Below are 19,402 nucleotides of genomic sequence, written 5' to 3' on the forward strand. Positions count from 1 at the left end.
TATCTTGTAGATGATTCACTAGAAGGGAAGATAGCTAAAAACAACCATTAACATGAATCAACAAATACATTTCCTTAGCCCAATGATTTCCATACTTCAATACACTGTGATAAGTAGATTCTCATGCTCTTGAGCATATTACATATTGCTCACTGAGAGTTACATGGTTCACACGGAAGAAACATAACACTAATGGCATGAACTCACATGAACAACAATCTCTACAGGAACCCAGGCAGCGTCAGGTGCCTAGCAGGCACTCACTGTGTGCTTAGTGAATTGAAATCACCAAATGCAGGAAAAACTGCTATTTACAATCACAACTGCCTTCTGAGCAGGGAGGACTCCTTGGTACCTGCCTTTGCTTCTGCTGATTGGCTTAAATGTAGGCCCCAAGTGAGTCAAAGATAAAGGCTGAAGAGGATGAACTGCTCTGCACAACAGTGAAAAGACTTAAGTGAGGTACGTGGAGACAGCCTGAAAGTGAAGAGGTGGGGAGGAGGAGAAGTTTGGGGGGTGGGGGGTAAGGGAGAGAGACGCAGGCAGGACAGTGTGAAGATGGCTAGTAAAAAGACCCTGCAGATGCTTCTACTTCTGGCTGTATGACAGACCATACCCTCTGAAAATCTTGTAGGGGAAGAACTAGGTCTTTCACAAAACAGAATTCTGCGGCATTGCTGAAGTTGCAGTGGTTAATGGAAACCAGGGTGTGAGTGTGTGAGTGTGTCTGCACATGAGAAAGAGAACCCTGAAAATACATCAAAGGGAGTAAGTCAGCTCCAAACGCAGGCCTGCTCTGGGTGGAGACACAGTGTCTCGGGCAGGCCAGGGGCTCAACCTGAGACTCCGGAATCAAGCTGAGCTAAAAATGGCCCCAGCCTAGTATGATATTCTGGTTCCCAAGAGCAGCAAATGCACATCTCTGAAGGAGAGCACTCTAGATTTATGCTCACTGTTTTGTTTGCTTTTGGATTAAGAGTAAGCAAATATTAGCTCCTAACCAAAGGTCACAAAACCAACAGGATTTTTATAAAGTTAATGAAAAAACCGGAAAACTGGAAGAGAACTCTTAAATTATGCAGAACACCATGCAGAGAGGCAAGGAGATGAAGAAGAGGTAAGAAAGCTCAAAAGACGGGTCCACTCGCCTCAGAAGAAGAGAATATGGAGATGAAAGATGCCGATTTGAAGAAATAATGGGTGGGAGTGGTTTTCAGAATGAATCAAAGAATCCACAAACAAAACTTCAATGTATTCCTAGTAGGATAAATAAAATGAAATCTGCACTTGGACAGAATATATTAAAACAGCAACATATCAAAGGTAAGAAACCTGAAAAACAGCCAGAGAGTGAAGACACATTACTCCAAAGCAGGAAGCATGTAGATGGACAGGAAGCTTCTCAACCGCAGCGATGGAAGGCAGAGACTGCAGAATGGGGATGATAATTTTCCACTTACATTTCCACACTCGGCTACACACACTTTCAAAAAAGGTGGGTGAAAGAAAGGCACTTTTTGGTAAAAACTGAGTTGACCATTAACAGGCTGCCCTTAAAGATCTTCTAAAAATAACTTCAGAAAAAAGAGAAGAGAAATGCTTTTAGAAGGAACATCTGAGAAGAAAGAACAGGTGAGTAAACAAATGGGCAAACACGTTGGTGGATCTAACATCAAACAAAACCAGCCAAGCCAATGAGAGAACAAAACACTGTGAGGCCAGGCGTGGTGGTTCACACAGGTAATCCCAACACTCTGGGAGGCTGAGGTGGGTGGATCACTTGAGTCCAGGAGTTTGAGACCAGCCTGGGCGATGTGGTAGAACCTCATCTCTACAAAAAAAACAAAAATTGATTGGCCTGGTGCGGTTGCTCATGCCTGTAATCCCAGCACTTTGGGAGGTCAAGGCGGGTGGATCACCTGAGGTCAGGAGTTCGAGATCAGCCTGACCAACATGGAAAACTCGGTCTCTACTAAAAATACAAAATTAGCCGGGCACGGTGGCGCATGCCTGTAATCTGAGCTACTCAGGAGGCTGAGGCAGGAGAATCGCTTGAATCCGAGATGTGGATGTTGCAGTGAGCCGAGATCACACCATTACACTCCATCCTGGACAACAAGAGTGAGACTCTGTCTCAAAAACAAACAAATAAACAAACAAAAATTAGCTAGGCGGGTGGCACACACCCGTAGTGCCAGCTACTTGGGAGGCTGAGGCAGAAGTATAGTTTGATGTTGAGCAGGTTGTAGTGAGCTGGGATGGTGCCACTGCACACTCCAGCCAGGGCAATAGTGTGAGACTGTCTCAAAAAAAAAAAAAAGAAAGAAAGAAAGAAAAAGAGGAAAAGGAAAGAAAAATAAAATATTGTGGCATTTCCTTACATTAAGTAGTTCTGTCCATAAAGAAAAAGGCAAGGTGCCCACTGTGAAAAGATGTTTGCAACACAGCTGCCCTAAAAGAGGTTACCAGTCAGAGTATTTTTTAAAAAACTAGACATCAGTAACACTGTGATAACATTGAAACCATTCTGGTGCTAAGTTTGGTGGAGAGTGGAGGAGGGGGATTTGTTGTTACACTTCCTATTATATACCTAGACATGCTGTATTGTATGTATCAATTATTATATAATAAAAAACTTTTAGCCAATAAAAATATATGAATAGATAGAATACAGAAGAAACTCAAACGGTGAATAAACACAGATTTTCAACCTTATTAGTAATAGGAAATACAAATAAGACCCCAAGAAGATAACATTTTACATCCATTTGACTGGTTAGTGAATTAAAAAGTCTGAGAATTGGGGCCGGGCACGGTGGGTCATGCCTGTATTCCCAGCACTTTGGAAGGCCAAGATGGGCAGATTGCCTGAGGTCAGGAGTTCAAGACCGGCCCGGCCAACATGGTGAAACCCTGTCTCTACTAAAAACACAAAAAATTAGCTGGGCGAGATGGTGGGAGCCTATAATCCCAGCTACTTGGGAGGCTGAGGCAGAGAACTGCTTGAACCCTGGAGGCAGAGGTTGCAGTGAGCTCAGACTGCACCACTGCACTCCAGCCTGGGCCACAGAGTGAGACTCTGTCTCAGAAAAAAAAAAAAAAAAGAAGTCTGAGAATTTCAAGCTTTTGATGAAGAGGTTAAAAAAAGTTTTTAACCTCATCTATTGCTGCTGGAAGTGTAAATTTATTTTGCTGGACAATGTTTTGTCACTTGTAATGTGGTATAATACTGTCGCTCCTATACCCCAGGAGACAGGTACAAGAACCAGCTGTCCATCTGTAGCCAAGTGGCTTGTGTGCTCACACAACAATGGAGAGGGGGTGGTGGCAGTGAGGGCTTCCTAGAGGATGAAATGCTTGGGCTATTCTGGGAGAAGTCAGCAAGCAAGTGAGGGAGTGGGAAGGGCTGTGGCAAGGAGGTAGAAGCCCACCATCTGCTGCAGGAGGCCAGGTGGTCTTGGATGGCTGGACATTGCTGGCTGGGAGGTGAAAGTGGGAGGAGGGGACCTGGAGAGGCAGAGGCTAGGGGCACTCACTCCATGAGCAAAGCAGAGGAGCCTGAACTTTATCAGGAAAATTGTGGTGCGTCCCGAAAGGCTTAAAGTAAGATGCCATGAGATTCACATCTTGCTGAATTGCTATTAGAGCAGCATGGAAGGCCTACTAATAGGAGGTAAGGACCTGGATGGGTTGGAGAGACAAGGAATCAGCCCAGATGGGACCAACGAGGCTGGCAGGAGTCTGGTCGGAGGGAGAGAAGGGGAGGGTGAGATGGGTCCACGCAGAGCCCAACAGAGGAGTGGAGTGGGCTGCAGGGTGCAGTGTGGGGGATGCGGTCTGGAAGGATTCCTCATTTCTGTGAGCCCCGGTTTTTCATCTGAGAAGCAGGCCAAGTATCAGAGACCTTATGGGGTATTATGTCATTAAAGACTTTAGCTCATGTCAGGCACTCAATAAATAGTAATGAAAATATTATTTTGTGGGAGAAATCGTCTAATTCCAAAGAGTATTATTTGTAAAGACAAGAAATTTAGCAGAAGGGGCAGGCCTAGAAGGAAGATCACGAATTCAGTATTAGACAGACTGAATTTAAAGTATCTAGTGAGACAACCAGATAAGAAAATTGAATAAAAAGTTGAATAATGCAACACAGTGAGAACTTGTCTTTTTCTTTTCTTTCTTTCTTTTATTTTTTTATTGGGACAGGGTCTCGCCTCTGTTGCGCAGGCAACAGTGCAGTGGTGCAATCACAGATCACTGTAGCTTCAACCTCCCTGGCTCAGGTGATCATCCCACCTCAGCTTCCCAAGTGGCTAGGACTACAGGCACATGCCACCATGCTTGGCTAATTTTTGTATTTTTTTATAGACACGGGATCTTGTTATGTTGCCCAGGCTGGTCTTGAACTCCTGGGCTCAAGTGATCCTCCTGCCTTGACCTCCCAAAGTGCTGGGATTACAGGTGTAAGCCACCATGCCCAGTGAGAACTTGCCTCTTAAAAAAATACAAAAAATAGTCAAATATGTGGGGTTTGTGAGTTTAGTGGAGTGAGGAGCTGAGTGAAGCCATTCAGGTGTGGGGGCAAGAGGGGAGCAGAGCACCGAGGGTGATGCCTGGAGGACCCCAACACTGTGGCCCACATACGGGAGCAGACATTTGTCAGCCAGGAAACAGCCCAAGAGAGAGGATGCGAAGTTGGGAGAACACAGTGGCGAGAACTTCCAGACAAAGAAAGCTTCAAGAAGAGGCGTGTGATCAATGCTGCACACATCATGAGTATGTTCTCATACATTGTAGCATGACCAAGGAGCCAGGAGGAGGAGTGTTGGGGGTGCAAGGAGGGGCCTGGTTACATGAAGGCACTGTCTGTGGTGGACTGGCGGGCCATAGCCATCTTGACATGTTAGGAGAGAATAGGGGATGAGAAAGAAAGAGCAGCCAGGAGGGGAAGTAGAAAGATGTCAGAGAGTAGAGTGCTGAGCTACCGAAAGAGTTCAGACCACCCCTTTCCTCCTTGAAGTTCATTATCAATAGTAGTAAATGGAAATACTGATTTTACTCAGCCTTTTCTTAAGCCATGGAAGTTTTACTCCTGGAAATAGAAAGCTTTAAAACTCAGACTGGTTAAATTGCATTACTTTTCTGATAACTCTTATTCTTCCTACCTGAGAGTTGAGAACTAGAAGCAGATGAGATATGACTCGTCAACATATCTCACAGTAAGAGATGAGACACAAAGAGAGAGGAAGGAGCTACCTTCCTTGCAGAACCTACCCTCGTAAATCACGCTGTCTTCATCAGTGACGTAGGCGTTGGCGCCCCAGATCACCATCTTGCGGATGTAAGATGGATATTTTGCAGCAGCAATGAGTGCGGTTATGCCCCCATCACTCCACCCCAGCAGAGAAACCTTCTTAAACTTCAGCGCCTGTGATCATATGACAAAATGCACAGCACAGGTTACTGCTCCTCTCTGTTAAGAGAAATTGAGTCATTAATGATCAGAATCAATACAGGTGCAGGTCTGGAGTATCAATTAGTCAGGAAAGAAAAATCCCAGAGTCCATAATTTGATGATGTTTTCTCTTAATTAGTTCTAGTGGAAATTGTCACAAAAACCCGAGTATACAGTATGGGTTTGAATTATGAAGGAACTACATCTTCTGGTTGAATAAAAATCTCAAGGAACTAGAATCAGTGGAGACCGACTACTATCTAAGTAGTATACCTAATGACAAATACAGCACGTGTGTGTGCATGTGCGAGTGTGCATATGCATGCCTGAGCAAGGACTTGAGAGCAGTTCCACAGAGCAGAGAGGGAACTCTGAACTCTGCTGGATGAAGTGAAGCAGGGCATCTGGTAAAGCAACTGTGAGAAGAACTGGCAAGAACCGGGCTGTCAGAGAACAGCGCCATGGGGAGGTTATGTGAGTCCACGGGTCAATCAGCCAAGGTCTGGACACGTGTTTGGCAGGGAAAATGGACAAAGATTACATCTTAGAAAGGCTGCCAAGAAGGAAGAATAGAATGATTGGGAAATTAAAGGTAAAGAATTAATATCAGTCTAAGATATTTGCTGCTGGGAACATACATTGGTGTAACTACTGTGGTACTATCCTGTAAAATGAACATCTGGAATTTCTATCACCTAGCAAATTGTCTCCTCAATGTGTATGAAACTCTCCCACATGTGCGCCAGGAGCTCAGTGCAGGATATCCACAATAATGCCGTTTGTAGTGGGAAAAAAAAAGAAAATGGCCATGAGCAACAGAATCTTCACTGCCTGCTATTTATGACAGCAGAAAAAGGCAACGTAAAAACTGTCTACTATTAGAAAATTGGTGAAATAAGATACAGTACATCCATACAACAGAATAATATGTGCCTATCATACAACTGATACAAATGCGTTTTTTTTTTTTTTTGAGACGGAGTTTCGCGCTTGTTACCCAGGCTGGAGTGCAATGGCGTGATCTCGGCTCACCGCAACCTCCGCCTCCTGGGTCCAGGCAATTCACCTGCCTCAGCCTCCTGAGTAGCTGGGATTACAGGCACGTGCTACCATGCCCAGCTAATTCTTTGTATTTTTAGTAGAGACGGGGTTTCACCATGTTGACCAAGATGGTCTCGATCTCTTGACCTCGTGATCCACCCGCCTTGGCCTCCTAAAGTGCTGGGATTACAGGCGTGAGCCACCGCGCCCGGCACAAATGCGTATTTATTGACATGAAAGTATTTCCTTGAAAAATTATTCAATAACAGTAATAAGGAGGAACGATCCAAGATGGCTGATCGATAACAGCTCAGGATTGCAGCTCTCAGTCAAAGCGCAGAGAACTAGAGGACGCCACACTTTCAGACAAATTTTGGTCACTCACGGAGCAGAAGATCCCCAGTGGAGGAACCACACGGGTCGCCAGTGCTCTCGGAGCAGAGTAAACAGGGCTGGCTCCCCTTCTGACCAAGGTTTGGAGGACCCACACGGGTCCCCAGCACGACTCTTGAGACCGGCGCAGCGGCTGCGACGGCACCTCAGCGCAGCAGCTCTGACGCAGAGTAAACGAGACTGGTTCCCCTTCTGACCGAGGTTTGGAGCACGGGGAAGGCAGAGTCGCCCATTACGGACACAAGAAGGAAGCCAGACAGGAGAATCCTGGGCAGAAAAGCACCATCAGTCTTAACGCTGCCATTCTGGCCCTGGGAACTAACAACTTGGACGTCCAATCAAGAGACCTAATCTGAAAGTTGGTAATTTCGAAGAAGACAGGAGGATAAATTTACAATGATGGGAAGAAACCAGCATAAAAAGGCTGAGAAAACTCAAAATCAGAACGCCTCTCCCTCTAAAGATGATCACAGTTCCACATCAACAATGGAACAAGGCTTGACGGAGAACGAGCGCATCCCAATGACAGAATCACTCTTCAAGGAATGGATAATAAGAAACTTCTGTGAGTTAAAAGAACATGTTGTAGCCCAACGTAAAGAAACTAGGAACTTTGAAAAAAGGTTTGACGAAATCCTATTGAGAATAGACAACTTAGAGAGGAGTATGAGTGAAATAATGGAACTGAAGAATACAATACAGGAACTCTGAGAAGTATGCACAGGTTTAAACACTCGAATTGTTCAAGCAGAAGAAAGGATAACAGAGGTCAAAGTCCAACTTAATGAAAGAAAACAAGAAGACAAGATTAGAGATAAAAGAATAAAAAGGAATGAGCAAAGTCTCCAAGAAATGTGGGACTATGTGAAAAGACCAAATTTACGTTTGATAGGTATACCTGAATGCGACGGAGAGAATAAATCCAAGCTGGAAAATACCCTTCAGGATATTATTCAGGAAAATTTTCCTGAACTAGAAAAGCAGGTCAATATTCAACCCCAGGTAATACAGAGAACACCACAAAGATAATCCTCAAGAAGAGCAACCCCAAGGTACATATCGTTAGATTCACCAGGGTTGAAATGAAGGAGAAAATACTAAGGGCAGCCAGAGAGAAAGGTCAGGTTACCCACAAAGGCAAGCCTATCAGACTTAGAGCAGATCTCTCAGCAGAAACTCTACAAGCCAGAAGAGAGTGGGGGCCAATATTCAACATCCTCAAAGAACAGAACCTTCAGCCCAGAATTTCATATCCAGCCAAACTAAGCTTCACAACTGAAGGAAAAATAAAATCTTTTATGAACAAGCAAGAGCTCAGAGATTTTATTACCACCAGGCCTGCTTTACAAGAGCTTCTGAAAGAGGCATTACACACAGAAAGAAACAACCAGTATTAGCCTTATTAAAAATATACCAAAAAGTAAAGAGCACCAACATAAAGAAGAATTTTCATCAACAAATGGATCAAACAGCCAGTTAACATCAAATGGCAGTAACCCTAAATTTAAATCGACTAAATCCCCCAATCAAAAGACACAGCCAAAACCCAACGGCATGTTACATCCAGACCAGTTTCACAGGCAAGGATACACAAAGACTCAAAACAAAGAAATGGAGAAAGATTTACCAACTAAATGGAGAGCAAAAATAAATAAATGAAAAGCAGGAGTTGCAATTCTCGTAGTGGATAAAATAGATTTTAAAGCAACAAAGATATAGTGGTAAAAGGATCAATACAACAACAAGAGCTAACGATCCTAACACCCAGATAAATAGAGACTTAGATTCAATGAGACAGAAAATTAATAAGGATATCAAGGACTCGAACTCAGATCCGGAACAAGTAAACTTAATAAATATTTATAGAGCTCTCCACTTCAAATACATAAAATATACATTCTTGTCAATACCACATCACACCTACTCATAGGTTTAAATGAAACATTGATTGGCCATTATTAATACCCATTTTTTTTTTTTCAGAATAAAGCAATATTTCCATTCACCCTCCCTCTCTCTCTTCCTCTTTCTTTCTCTCCTTTACTCATTTTTCTTTCCTTCTCTCAAAAAAAGAAATCAACTTGTAAACCTCTAGATCCAGGTTGGCAATGTCTCTCTCATTGCTTGAATTCCTTCCTTTCCTTCCTTCTTTCCTTCCTTCCTTCCTTCCCTCCCTCCCTTCCTTCCTTCCTTTCCCCCTTCCTCCCTTCCTTCCTCCCTCCCTTCCTGCCTTCCTCCCTTTCTCCTTCCCTCCCTAAAAAAAACAAAAAAAACCCCACCAGTTATAAGTTAGAAAAACGTCAGGTGTCGTAGGATACCATCAATATGAAACTGCATTTTTGAGGTAAGAACACTGGCCAGAAAGCGTAGCCTCCAAGGCTTCATTGTCTCTAGACAGCTGGATTGTGGGCTATTTCCATTTTCTTTTTATGTCTATTTGAGCTCTTTGAGTCTTCCATACAATCACATGGTATTATTTTATAGAAAGAAATAACAAAAATTAAACAAAATAAATGAAGACAGGCGCAGCCACGCCCCCTCCCCTGGCCCTTCCCTGAGAGACCCACCTTCATCAAATCAACAGCATCTTTTGCATCCCTTTCAAAAAAGTCTACTGGGAAATCACGATCTGGAGGCTTGGAATGTCCATAGCCTCGAGGATCCCAGGCGACAACTGTAAAGAGCTTCTTATTGAGGTTCTTGAGCTGAGGTCCAAAATCAGTCTCTCCACTTCCTAAAAACAGTCACTTGGTTACCCTCAGGTGAACGCTTTCACCTATCAAACACATTACAGTGAAAACAGAAGCAATAACAATCTTAAGGCAAAGTAGCTAGTTTCTACTCAAAAGCGGTAAGAATGTCATCAGGAAAGCCTTGCAATGACGTAATCTATCTACTCAAAGAAAGGCCGGCTTCCTTTCCTGGTGGAGTTAAGGCCTGCCTCCGAACTCCCCCTGGTGGCTATTTTGAGAAGGACAGAGGCCCTGAGTCTTGGTTCGGTATTATTTCAGCACTTTTGAAACCTCTTTGGCTTAATCCTCCTTTTCTAAAGAAAATAATTAATGAAACTGTATAGAAATTAATTGGCTGGGTGCGGTGGCTCACGCCTGTAATCCCAGCACTTTGGGAGGCCAAGGCAGGCGGATCACCTGAGGTCAGGAGTTTGAGACCAGCCTGGGCAACATGGTTAAACCTTGTCTCTATTAAAACTACAAAATTAGCTGGGCCTGGTGGTGCACACCTGTAATCCCAGCTACTTGGCAAGCTGAGGCAGAAGAATCGCTTGAACCTGGGGTGGAGGTTGCAGTGAGCCGAGATTGTGCCACTACACACCAGCCTGGGCAATGGAATGAGACTCCCTCTCAAAAAAAAAAAAAAAAAAAAGCAATTTTTAAGTTTTTTATACCTGGACAATGACTGCAATACCAAAATAATGAAAAGCTAAGATGGGAAATGTTTTTACAGATAACTTTAGCTGCACATCAGCCATGAGAGTCAATGTCCTCGTTCATCGGCTTAAGGAAAACAAACTTTTTTTTGTTTGTTTTCCAAAACAAACAAAAATGGTACTAAACACCATTTAGACAACATGCCTCACTAGCTACAATGGTGCCACGACCAGCTGAGGCTCAGACAAGCGGAACCTTTTTAGCACTACACTTTTAGAAAGAAGCAAATCACAAACAAGTAGGTACAGTCGGCCTTCCTATCTGTGGGTTCTACATCTGTGGATTCAACCAACCTCGGGACAAAAATATTTGGGGAAAAAATAGATGGTTGGGTCTGTACTGAACACATACAGACTTTTTTCCTTGTCATTATTCCCTAAACAATACAAGATAACAATTATTTACATAGCGTCTACATTGCAGTAGATATGGTAAGTAATCTAGAGATGACATAGAGTATAACGGAGGACATGCGTAGCTTACATGCAAATACTGTGCTTTTTTATATAAGGGACTTGAGGATCCTCAGATTTTGGGATCTGACGGCTTCCTGGAACCAATCCTCCATGAATACAGAGTCTAAATATTAGGATTATTTAACTAAATCAAAAATAAAGCAACAATACTAACACCCTTAAAACCAAATTTGGAATGTCCTAGAATCACTGGAAATTTTTCACTTGAACTTTCTACAACTGAACCTCAGTACAGTTCTGGGATTGAGATCCACTAGGCTTTATTATGTCCCATACATTGAGAGGGTAATATGCCAATCTAACTCTGATTTCTACAAATATTTAAATTAAGCTTCTTTCTTTCTTTCCCCCTTTTTTTTTTTAAAGATGGGGTTTCACCATGTTGGTCAGGCTGGTCTTGAACTCCCAACCTCAGGTGATCTGCCTGCCTTGGCCTCCAAAGTGCTTGGATTACAGGCGTGAGCTACCACACCCGGCCTCTTTTTAATTTTTCATAAAATTTTTTTTGTTTAAGAGACAGGGTCTTGCTATGTTGCCCAACTGGAGTGCACTGGCTACTCACAGGCGTGATCCCACTACTGATCAGCATGGGAGTTTTGACCTGCTCTGTTTCCGACCTGAGCCAGCTCACCCTTCCTTAGGCAACCTGGTGGTTCCCCACTCCTGGGAGGTCACCATATTGATGCCGAACTTAGTGCAGACACCCAATCGGCATAGCGCACTACAGCCCAGAACTCCTGGGCTCAAGTGATCCTCCAGCCTCAGCCTCTCTAGTAGCTGGGACTACAGGCACGTGCCACTGTGCCAGGCTAAACTTTCTTATCTCTTATTTTAACTGAATATATTATCAACCACAACAAGTGACAATTCACCCTAGTTTTGGCACTGAAATTCCCACATCCTGGAAAATCTCCCAATGCCAGGCAAACTAGGATGACCCATTGCCCACTCACCATCTTCCTTTATCTACGCCTTCTTCCACACCCCTTTCCTTGATCCCTGTCACCCTCCCAAATTATGGGCAACTGTGATTTCTTAGTGTACTTGCGTGGCAAAAACTGGGTACTTTACTAAAGGAAAAAAATCCAATTCTGAAAGTAGAAAGTTACGTACTTTTCTAAGTCACTTAAGTTTGTAGCAAATATTAAAACATTTCATAGAAGTACTAAAATTAATAATCAATATTTGTCATCTAGTATTGTGACTGCATCATAGATTTTACAGCATGCAAAAGCATTCCATTAAAAAGCATCCAGACCCAACATCCCAGGAAGTAGCAGGACTGCGTGATCTCCCTCTCCAGTCTGCTGATAATGCAGATGAACGCCATTCACAGCCACTTTGGCGGAGGTTATCGAGGTGCTAGAAGAGAAAAAACGTATCCCCACAGGGGGAGGGGGAGACAGGGAAAGATTTCTTAGGTGATTCAAAATTATAGCTAGACAGGAGGAATAAGTGCTAGTGTTCCATGCCGCTGTGGGATAACTACAGCTAACAGTAATAGTTTCAAATGGCTACAGGAAAGATACTGAATGTCCCCAACACAAAGAAATGATAAATGTTTGAGACGATGGCTATGCTAATTACACTGATCTGATCACTATATAGTATACATGCATAGAAACAAAACTTTATATCCCATAAGTAGGTACAATTATGTCAAAAAAAAAATTGAACCAGGTGTGGTGGCTCATGCCTGTAATTACAGCACTTTTAGAGGCTGAGGAGGGCAGATGACCTGGGGTCGGGAGTTCGAGACCAATCTGACCAACATGGAGAAACCCCATCTCTACTAAAAATACAAAAATAGCTGGACATGGTAGTGCACGCCTGTGATCCCAGCTACTCAGGAAGCTGAGGCAGGAGAATCACTTGAATCCGGGAGGTGTAGGTTGTGGTGAGCCGAGATTGTGCCATTACACTCCAGCCTGGGCAACAAGAGCAAAACTCCATCTCAAAACATAAATAAATAAAATAAAATAAAATTTGAAAAATTTTTAAAAATCCACCCCAAGAAAATCAGTTATCAATATGAATTTAATATGACAAAACTGTCTTTGTATGTGAATGAGTCTGCCCAGTACTCTTCTCAGGCTCCTTGGGTTATTCTGATTTTTCCAATTCTGAACAGTGACGTGAGTTTGAAATTTCTTTAGTAGACTGCCCATCTGAACTGTGCCCTTATGCTTGAATACGCTATCGCGCCCAACCTGGGAGTAACCCTACGAAAGCCCTGTGAGGCTTGCTGAATCAACAGCCACATGGCACATGCTGGTGAGCTGGAAGCTGAGGGCACTCAAGTGTAGGCTGGCATGGGGCTCAGTGCAGTGCAATGAGGGTGGACATCAGGGGCAAAGACCCTGGAGTCACTTGTCTGCACCCCAGCAGGCCCAGAGGAGCTACCCAGATGTTCAGCAGCCTTGGTGACATTCCCAAGGAGAAGGCTGGTCCAGGGTCTCAGGGTTGTCCTTTAGCTGTAGGGTATCCTGTGTTGTCTGGCTTGCTGCAGGAGGCCCACAGTCAAGAGTGTCCATCTACACTGACAAGGTCTACTGGTTTTTAAGATGTTAAAACACATCTGTGTTGACTGCTAAGTAGCCATGTCCATAAGCCTCCATGTCAAGAGCCCTCCTTCCAGCCACTGACCTGCCTTGGCCTAAGACCTCCTAGCATCCTGCATCTAACTAGACCACGCTTAGCATAGGACAAGGCCTCAGGACAGACATAATGCCAGTGTCTGTCCTGCCTGAATTAGGTGTGCTGTACAGGTGTTCTGATTAATCTCTCCACAGCTGCTCTTCCGGGAACTCCAAACAGACTGTCCTGGAATATACACCAGTCGGGCACCATAGACGGCCCCCACACCTGGACCAGGCTCCACCAGCCTGCCCACAGCTTATCAGACCCATGACTGAGTGAAGCACCGGAGGGACATGATGGCATGCCAGGACAGATGCCAGGAGGCACTCCTCTTCTCCGGGTAGAGTACTGACACAATGAAATCAACCACCACCTCCTTTTTCTTTTTTTTTTTTTTTTGAGATGGAGTCTCACTCTTACCGCCCAGGCTGGAGTTGAGTGGTGTGATATCGGCTCACTGCAACCTCCGCCTCCTGGGTTCAAGCAATTATCCTGCCTCAGCCTCCTGAGTAGCTGGGATTACAGGCACCCGCCACCATGCTCGGCTAATTTTTATATTTTTAGTAGAGACAGGGTTTCGCCATGTTGGTCAGGCTGATCTCAAACTCCTGACCTCTGGTGATCCGCCTGCCTTGGCCTCCCCAAGTGCTGGGATTACAGGCATGAGCCACTGCGCCTGGCCCTTTTTCTTTTACATATTCCCTACCCCTACCTCTGCCCTTGGTCAAAATGATAACGGAAACATATCCCTTTTGAAAAAATGAGATCCTGTTTTCTCTTTTGGTTTCATATTACTTGCCTACCTCAAGTAAGAAACAAATGTGGAAACAAATGTGTTGAATACAGGTACATTCCATCTTAACACACAATTTCTGGAAAAGTAAAAGACAGAATTGGGTAGTAATAAGGCCTGACCTAACTATAAGCTTCTTATTACAGAAATATGATTAGAGGGGCATCAGTGAAGCCACTAAGCAAGGCAATACTGACCCTGCCATTTGCTTATTACGATTATTGCCCTGTTCCTCTGAGGAATTCATTTTTATAGTTATGATAGCTTAGGATCAAGAAGCAAATACATGTACTCCACTAATAAAGACTCTTTCAGTCTTTGCTTATTGATAGTGCTGCTCTGCTCACAATCTAGTGGGAGAAACGATAAAGACACAAGAGGATTTGCCCTGCAACCTTCCAGGAAAGCCGAGTTATGACTGAAGACAAGAAGAGCTTGAGGCCCCTGGATGAAATGAAAGCTCAAAATAGTATTTCCTGTGTTTACTGCATTAAACGAGGCAACTCCCTAAATACAGATGGGCAGCATTTACCCAGCTCGTGGTAGTAACTGTGTGCACAGTACATGGTTTCCCTTTATTTCTCATGTCCTACACATCTGTTATGGGCTCCCTTCCCTTAAGTGCTGAGATGTGCTTGTAAAAGCCTTTTGTACTGTGAGGTTTCAGGTACACTGAGAAGCCCCCTCCTGTCTTTCTCACCATTCAAAGCCAGTCAGTTTTCAGGACTGGGTGCTGCTGCCTCGTGCTCTCTAAGCCGGCCCAGGGCACTGGCTCACTCAGGCTTCTCTCCTTCAGCTTCCATCAAAATTCCCAAGTCTCTTCTGCAAAACACCTCTCACTTCTCTCTGCACTTTGAGACATCTACATTTTGATTTCCTATTCCAAATTTTTTTTTTTTGGGGACGGATTTTCACTCTTGTTGCCCAGGCTGGAGTGCCATGACACCATCTCGGCTCACTGCAATCTCCACCTCCCGGGTTCAAGCAATTCTCCTGCCTCAGCCTCCCAAGTAGCTGGGATTGCCGGCATGCGCTACCATGCCCCGCTAATTTTGTATTTTTAGTAGACACAGGGTTTCTACATGTTGGTCAGGCTGGTTTCGAACTCCTGACCTCAGGTGATTCATCAGCCTTGGCCTCCCAAAGTGCTGAGATTATACGCATGAGCCAGCATGCCCAGCCCAAATTTCTTTGTTAATAATTTTCACCATTTCATATTCTTTTGGTTGCCTAAAAAAAATATAGAAATAAAACCAGGTAGTTTGGAGTTCAGCATATTGGGAACTCAATGTCAGGGAAGGATTTACAAAGGCAGAAAACCTGGAAGGTGGCTTTAGAGGAGAGAAACAGATCGTATCAGGGGTGGATAGAGGTATCTGAGAAGAGGAAAAAAGTAACATTTGAGATGGACTTCCAAATATGAGTAAAATTCTGTAAAAAGAATGTGGTGGGAAGGCATTCCTGGAAGAAACAACATGATCACAGGCCCAGGAAAAAGGTACAGTGGTGGGGACAACCCAGTGTTCAGCCTTGCAGGAATTTGAAGGCAGGGAGTGAGCTAAGGCTGAGGCCAGATGGTGTCGGGCTTTGCAGTTAGGCTGAAGAGAAAGAGAACATCCTTAGAGCTTTGTCATCAACATACTATATATCCATCACAGCAGAGGTGCTGCCATGTCATATTAGCCCAGCCTTCTGGCATAGAGCCCTAGTATCTGCTTTCAGAGACACCTGAACTGTACAAGACTTTGCATTCATCTATTTCCTGAACTGCTTCATGCTAAGTGATAAAGGTAAGCCTTCACATAGCTTGGAGGTCAGCAGGAAAGACAGATGAGTAATAACCTGCTGACAGCATGGACTGTGAGTATTCAGAGCACTAGGAAGAGAAGCCAGGGCACACAGGAGCCCCGGGTGCTGGTGGAAGGGACTGAGTTCACTGCACCTTCACAACTCTCCACGGCTGCCCAAGCAGCCCCTTCTACAAGAGCATTTCCTGCCTTCTACATCAGTGGCGCTCAAAGTTAAATGTGAATAACCTGGCAAACTCATAAACCTCTGATGCCCAGGCTGCACTTCATGAAAATCGTGGGTGGGAGCCATGCATCTGCATTTTAAAAATTACCCAGGAGATTCCAATAGGCAACTAAGGATGAAAATGACTATACTGAGTTAATTTCTTGGAGGAAAAAAAAAAAAACCCTGTCTTCCCTTTAAAGCATGTCTTCCTGCGTTATATTTATCCTCGAGTCCCTTCTCCTGGGAGACTGAACAGGCAACTTTGTGAAAGGGAGGGAGGTAAGGAATAATACGATGGTATTGATGGGATAGAGCTGCTCCTCTTGAAGGAGGCTTTACTATGTGTGGTGGGGGCAAGAATATAACAGCCGGGCAAATAATTTAACTAAATCTAACCGTAGTTACCATCTCTCACCTACTCTGCTAAGAGTTTGACCTATCCCATTTATTTCGCTCTGAGGTGCACATCATACTTCACCTAATTCTACCACTGAGGAGCTTGAGATCAGGTAATCTGCCAGTAATGGGCAAAGCCAAGACAAACATCTGTGTGTCTGACCCCAAAGCCTCAGCTCCTCAGCGCTTTGCTTAGAGATACAAATGGTGAGTATTCACAATAGCAAACATGGAATCGACCTAAATGCCCAACGATGGCAGACTGGCTAAAAACGTGGTTCAGGCCAGGCGTGGTGGCTCACGCCTATAATCCCAACACTTTGGGAAGCCAAGGCAGGTGGATCATAAGGTCAAGAGATAGAGACCATTGCCAATATGGTGAAATCCTGTCTCTACTAAAGATACAAAAAATTAGCTGGGCGTGGTGGCGCACACCTGTAGTCCCAGCTACTCAGGAGGCTGAGTCAGGAGAATCGCTTGAACCTGGGAGGCGGAGGTTGTAGTGAGCCAAGATCGAGCCACTGCACTCCAGCCTGGTGACAGAGTGAGACTCCGTCTCAAAAAAAAAAAAAATGTGGTTTATATACACCATAAAATACTATATGACTATACACAAGATTGAGATAATGTCCTTCGCAGGAACATAAAGCTGGAGGCCATTATCCTAAGGGAACTAATACAGGAACAGAAAAGCAAATACTGCATGTTCTAAGTGGGAGCTAAACACTGACTACTTATGGATACACAGAAGGAAAAGCAGACAGCCCCCTCCCTGCCGCCTCAGGCCCAGGAAGCATAGTAGCTAATTAGTTACTATGTATTTACCTATATAACAAACCTGCAAATGTACTGAACCTGAAAGTTAAAAAAAGGAGGCTACTTAGTAAGGCATACTCTTTCCTTGAAAATGCGAATACAATATTATATATTCAGCTATTTCTTTTGTGTGTGTTTTTCAAAGTAGCCATTACCTACAATAAAGTGTTTGCTACCTTCAGGGCTTGAGTTTACATGAATTTTGGGGACTTATTTTTACACTGTACTTATTATATAAATCGTACTATTATATAAATATTCCCATTGTGCCTACTAATTAGTTCATATTTATTATATCCCCAGGCTTTTACATTCATTGTTTCAAATCCTCACAAAAACCCTGCAAGACAGGAGGCTGAGAGGTTGAGCAATCTGCCAACATTCACATAGCTAGGAAGTGGCCACACAGCCACTGGAACTCCAGAAGCCACGGTTCCTCTCTAACCTCATGGCTGAACAGGGTCTTAAGAGGGCTCAGGCACTGGGGCCACACTCTGACTGCCAGACACAGCGTGGTGGCAGGTGTCAGCTGAAGGACAGTCTCTGATTCTCTGGCAGGGCATCCCAAGGTTGAATTTAGAAAATATTTTTTAGGCAGATTGTTAGGTTATGTCAATTATTAACATTTATAACTACACATAATATACAATTTCAGGTAGAAAAGGCTTTTTTTTTTTAACTTGACCCAGGAATAAAAAACACCTTACAGATTATGAAATAAGTGAAAGTTCCAAATAACAGATTTACAAACAAATCTGTGGAACACCAAGTCAATTGTAGGTTGGGCATTGGCTGTTCTGAAGCAGTTTTTACAGGAATTCTTTTACCTACGGACACCGAGCTACACAGCTTCGTTTCAGGATTAACCAACATCACTGCTTGTTTTTCCAGATTATGTCGTATCAACTTGCAGCTGCATTTATAAAATTGTAGTTCAAAATCCAGAAGAACCCGTTCTTTCAGAGATATTTTAGGAAGAATAGTCTGCAATGCAACTAGCTGGACAGGGCCTTCCTCAACCATTAAATAACCTATCAAAACTATATTGGTAGGCCAAGCACAGTGGCTCATGACTGTAATCCCAGCACTTTGGGAGGCCAAGGTGGGTGGATCACTTGAAGTCAGGAGTTCAAGACCAGCTTGGCCAACATGGTAAAACCCTGCCTCTACTAAAAATACAAAAATTAGCCAGGCATGGCTGTAATCCCAGCTACTCAGGAGGCTGAGGAACAAGGATCACTTAAACCTGTGAGGCAGAGGTTGCAGTGAGCTGAGATTGCCCCACTGCACTCCAACCTGGGCAATAGAGCAATCCAGCAATAGGGAACAAAAAGGAAGTTCAAATAAGGAAGGGGCATAGGCTGGAGAGCTAGTGGGCACAGACATTTTCATGTCCTTATGCCTTACAGCGTGGAGCATGGATGGAGCAATGGACTAATAAGGGCCCTGGGATTCTAATCTGTGCTTCAAGGGCGAGTCTATACTATGCAAATGTATCTCCCTGGGTCTCTCTGGTCTGCACACTGAAGGGTTTAGACTCCACGGCCCAAACCCTCCACGGCTCCTTGAACTGAGGCTGACCGAAGCGCATGCACGACCGAGGGGTTGGCGCACCAAGCGCTGCTGGCCCCCAGGATCAGGGTCTCGCGGCACAAAGGGCGACAGGGATGCCAGGCCGCGCCTACGCCTCCTGCCCGCGCACCTGGAACACCTACGGCCGGCGCGCGCCCCTCCCGCCGCCCTTCGAGCGCGCCGACGCTGGGGATACCCAGGGTGTGGTGGCCGCTATTACCCGAACGCGGCCGCAGGTCCGGCCTGTGAGACGAGGACACCGGGCTTCAGCGCCGTGAGCAGCATCCGCAGCCGCAGCCGCAGCCGCAGCACGCCCGGGCGACCCAGCACAGACATCATAGACAAAGATGGCATC

At 44.5% G+C, this 19,402-nt stretch overlaps 1 protein-coding gene across 3 annotated transcripts in view; it reads right to left on the reverse strand.

Annotated features, from left to right (window-relative positions):
- BPHL (biphenyl hydrolase like) overlaps nucleotides 1-19,402 on the reverse strand; it is a 35,426-nt gene extending 16,024 nt beyond the window's left edge. For all 3 annotated transcript variants that reach the window (XM_002746270.7, XM_035295068.3, XM_078368444.1), the window contains exons 1-4: nucleotides 19,268-19,402; nucleotides 12,073-12,176; nucleotides 9,457-9,623; nucleotides 5,275-5,428 (exon numbers count right to left, since the gene is read on the reverse strand). In XM_002746270.7, the coding sequence (XP_002746316.4) occupies nucleotides 5,275-5,428; nucleotides 9,457-9,623; nucleotides 12,073-12,176; nucleotides 19,268-19,401 (559 nt within the window). In that variant the 5' untranslated portion in view covers nucleotide 19,402. The remainder of the gene's footprint in view (nucleotides 1-5,274; nucleotides 5,429-9,456; nucleotides 9,624-12,072; nucleotides 12,177-19,267) is intronic.

Source organism: Callithrix jacchus, chromosome 4 (genome assembly GCF_049354715.1).
Source record: "Callithrix jacchus isolate 240 chromosome 4, calJac240_pri, whole genome shotgun sequence".
Classification (NCBI taxonomy): Eukaryota; Metazoa; Chordata; class Mammalia; order Primates; family Cebidae; genus Callithrix; species Callithrix jacchus.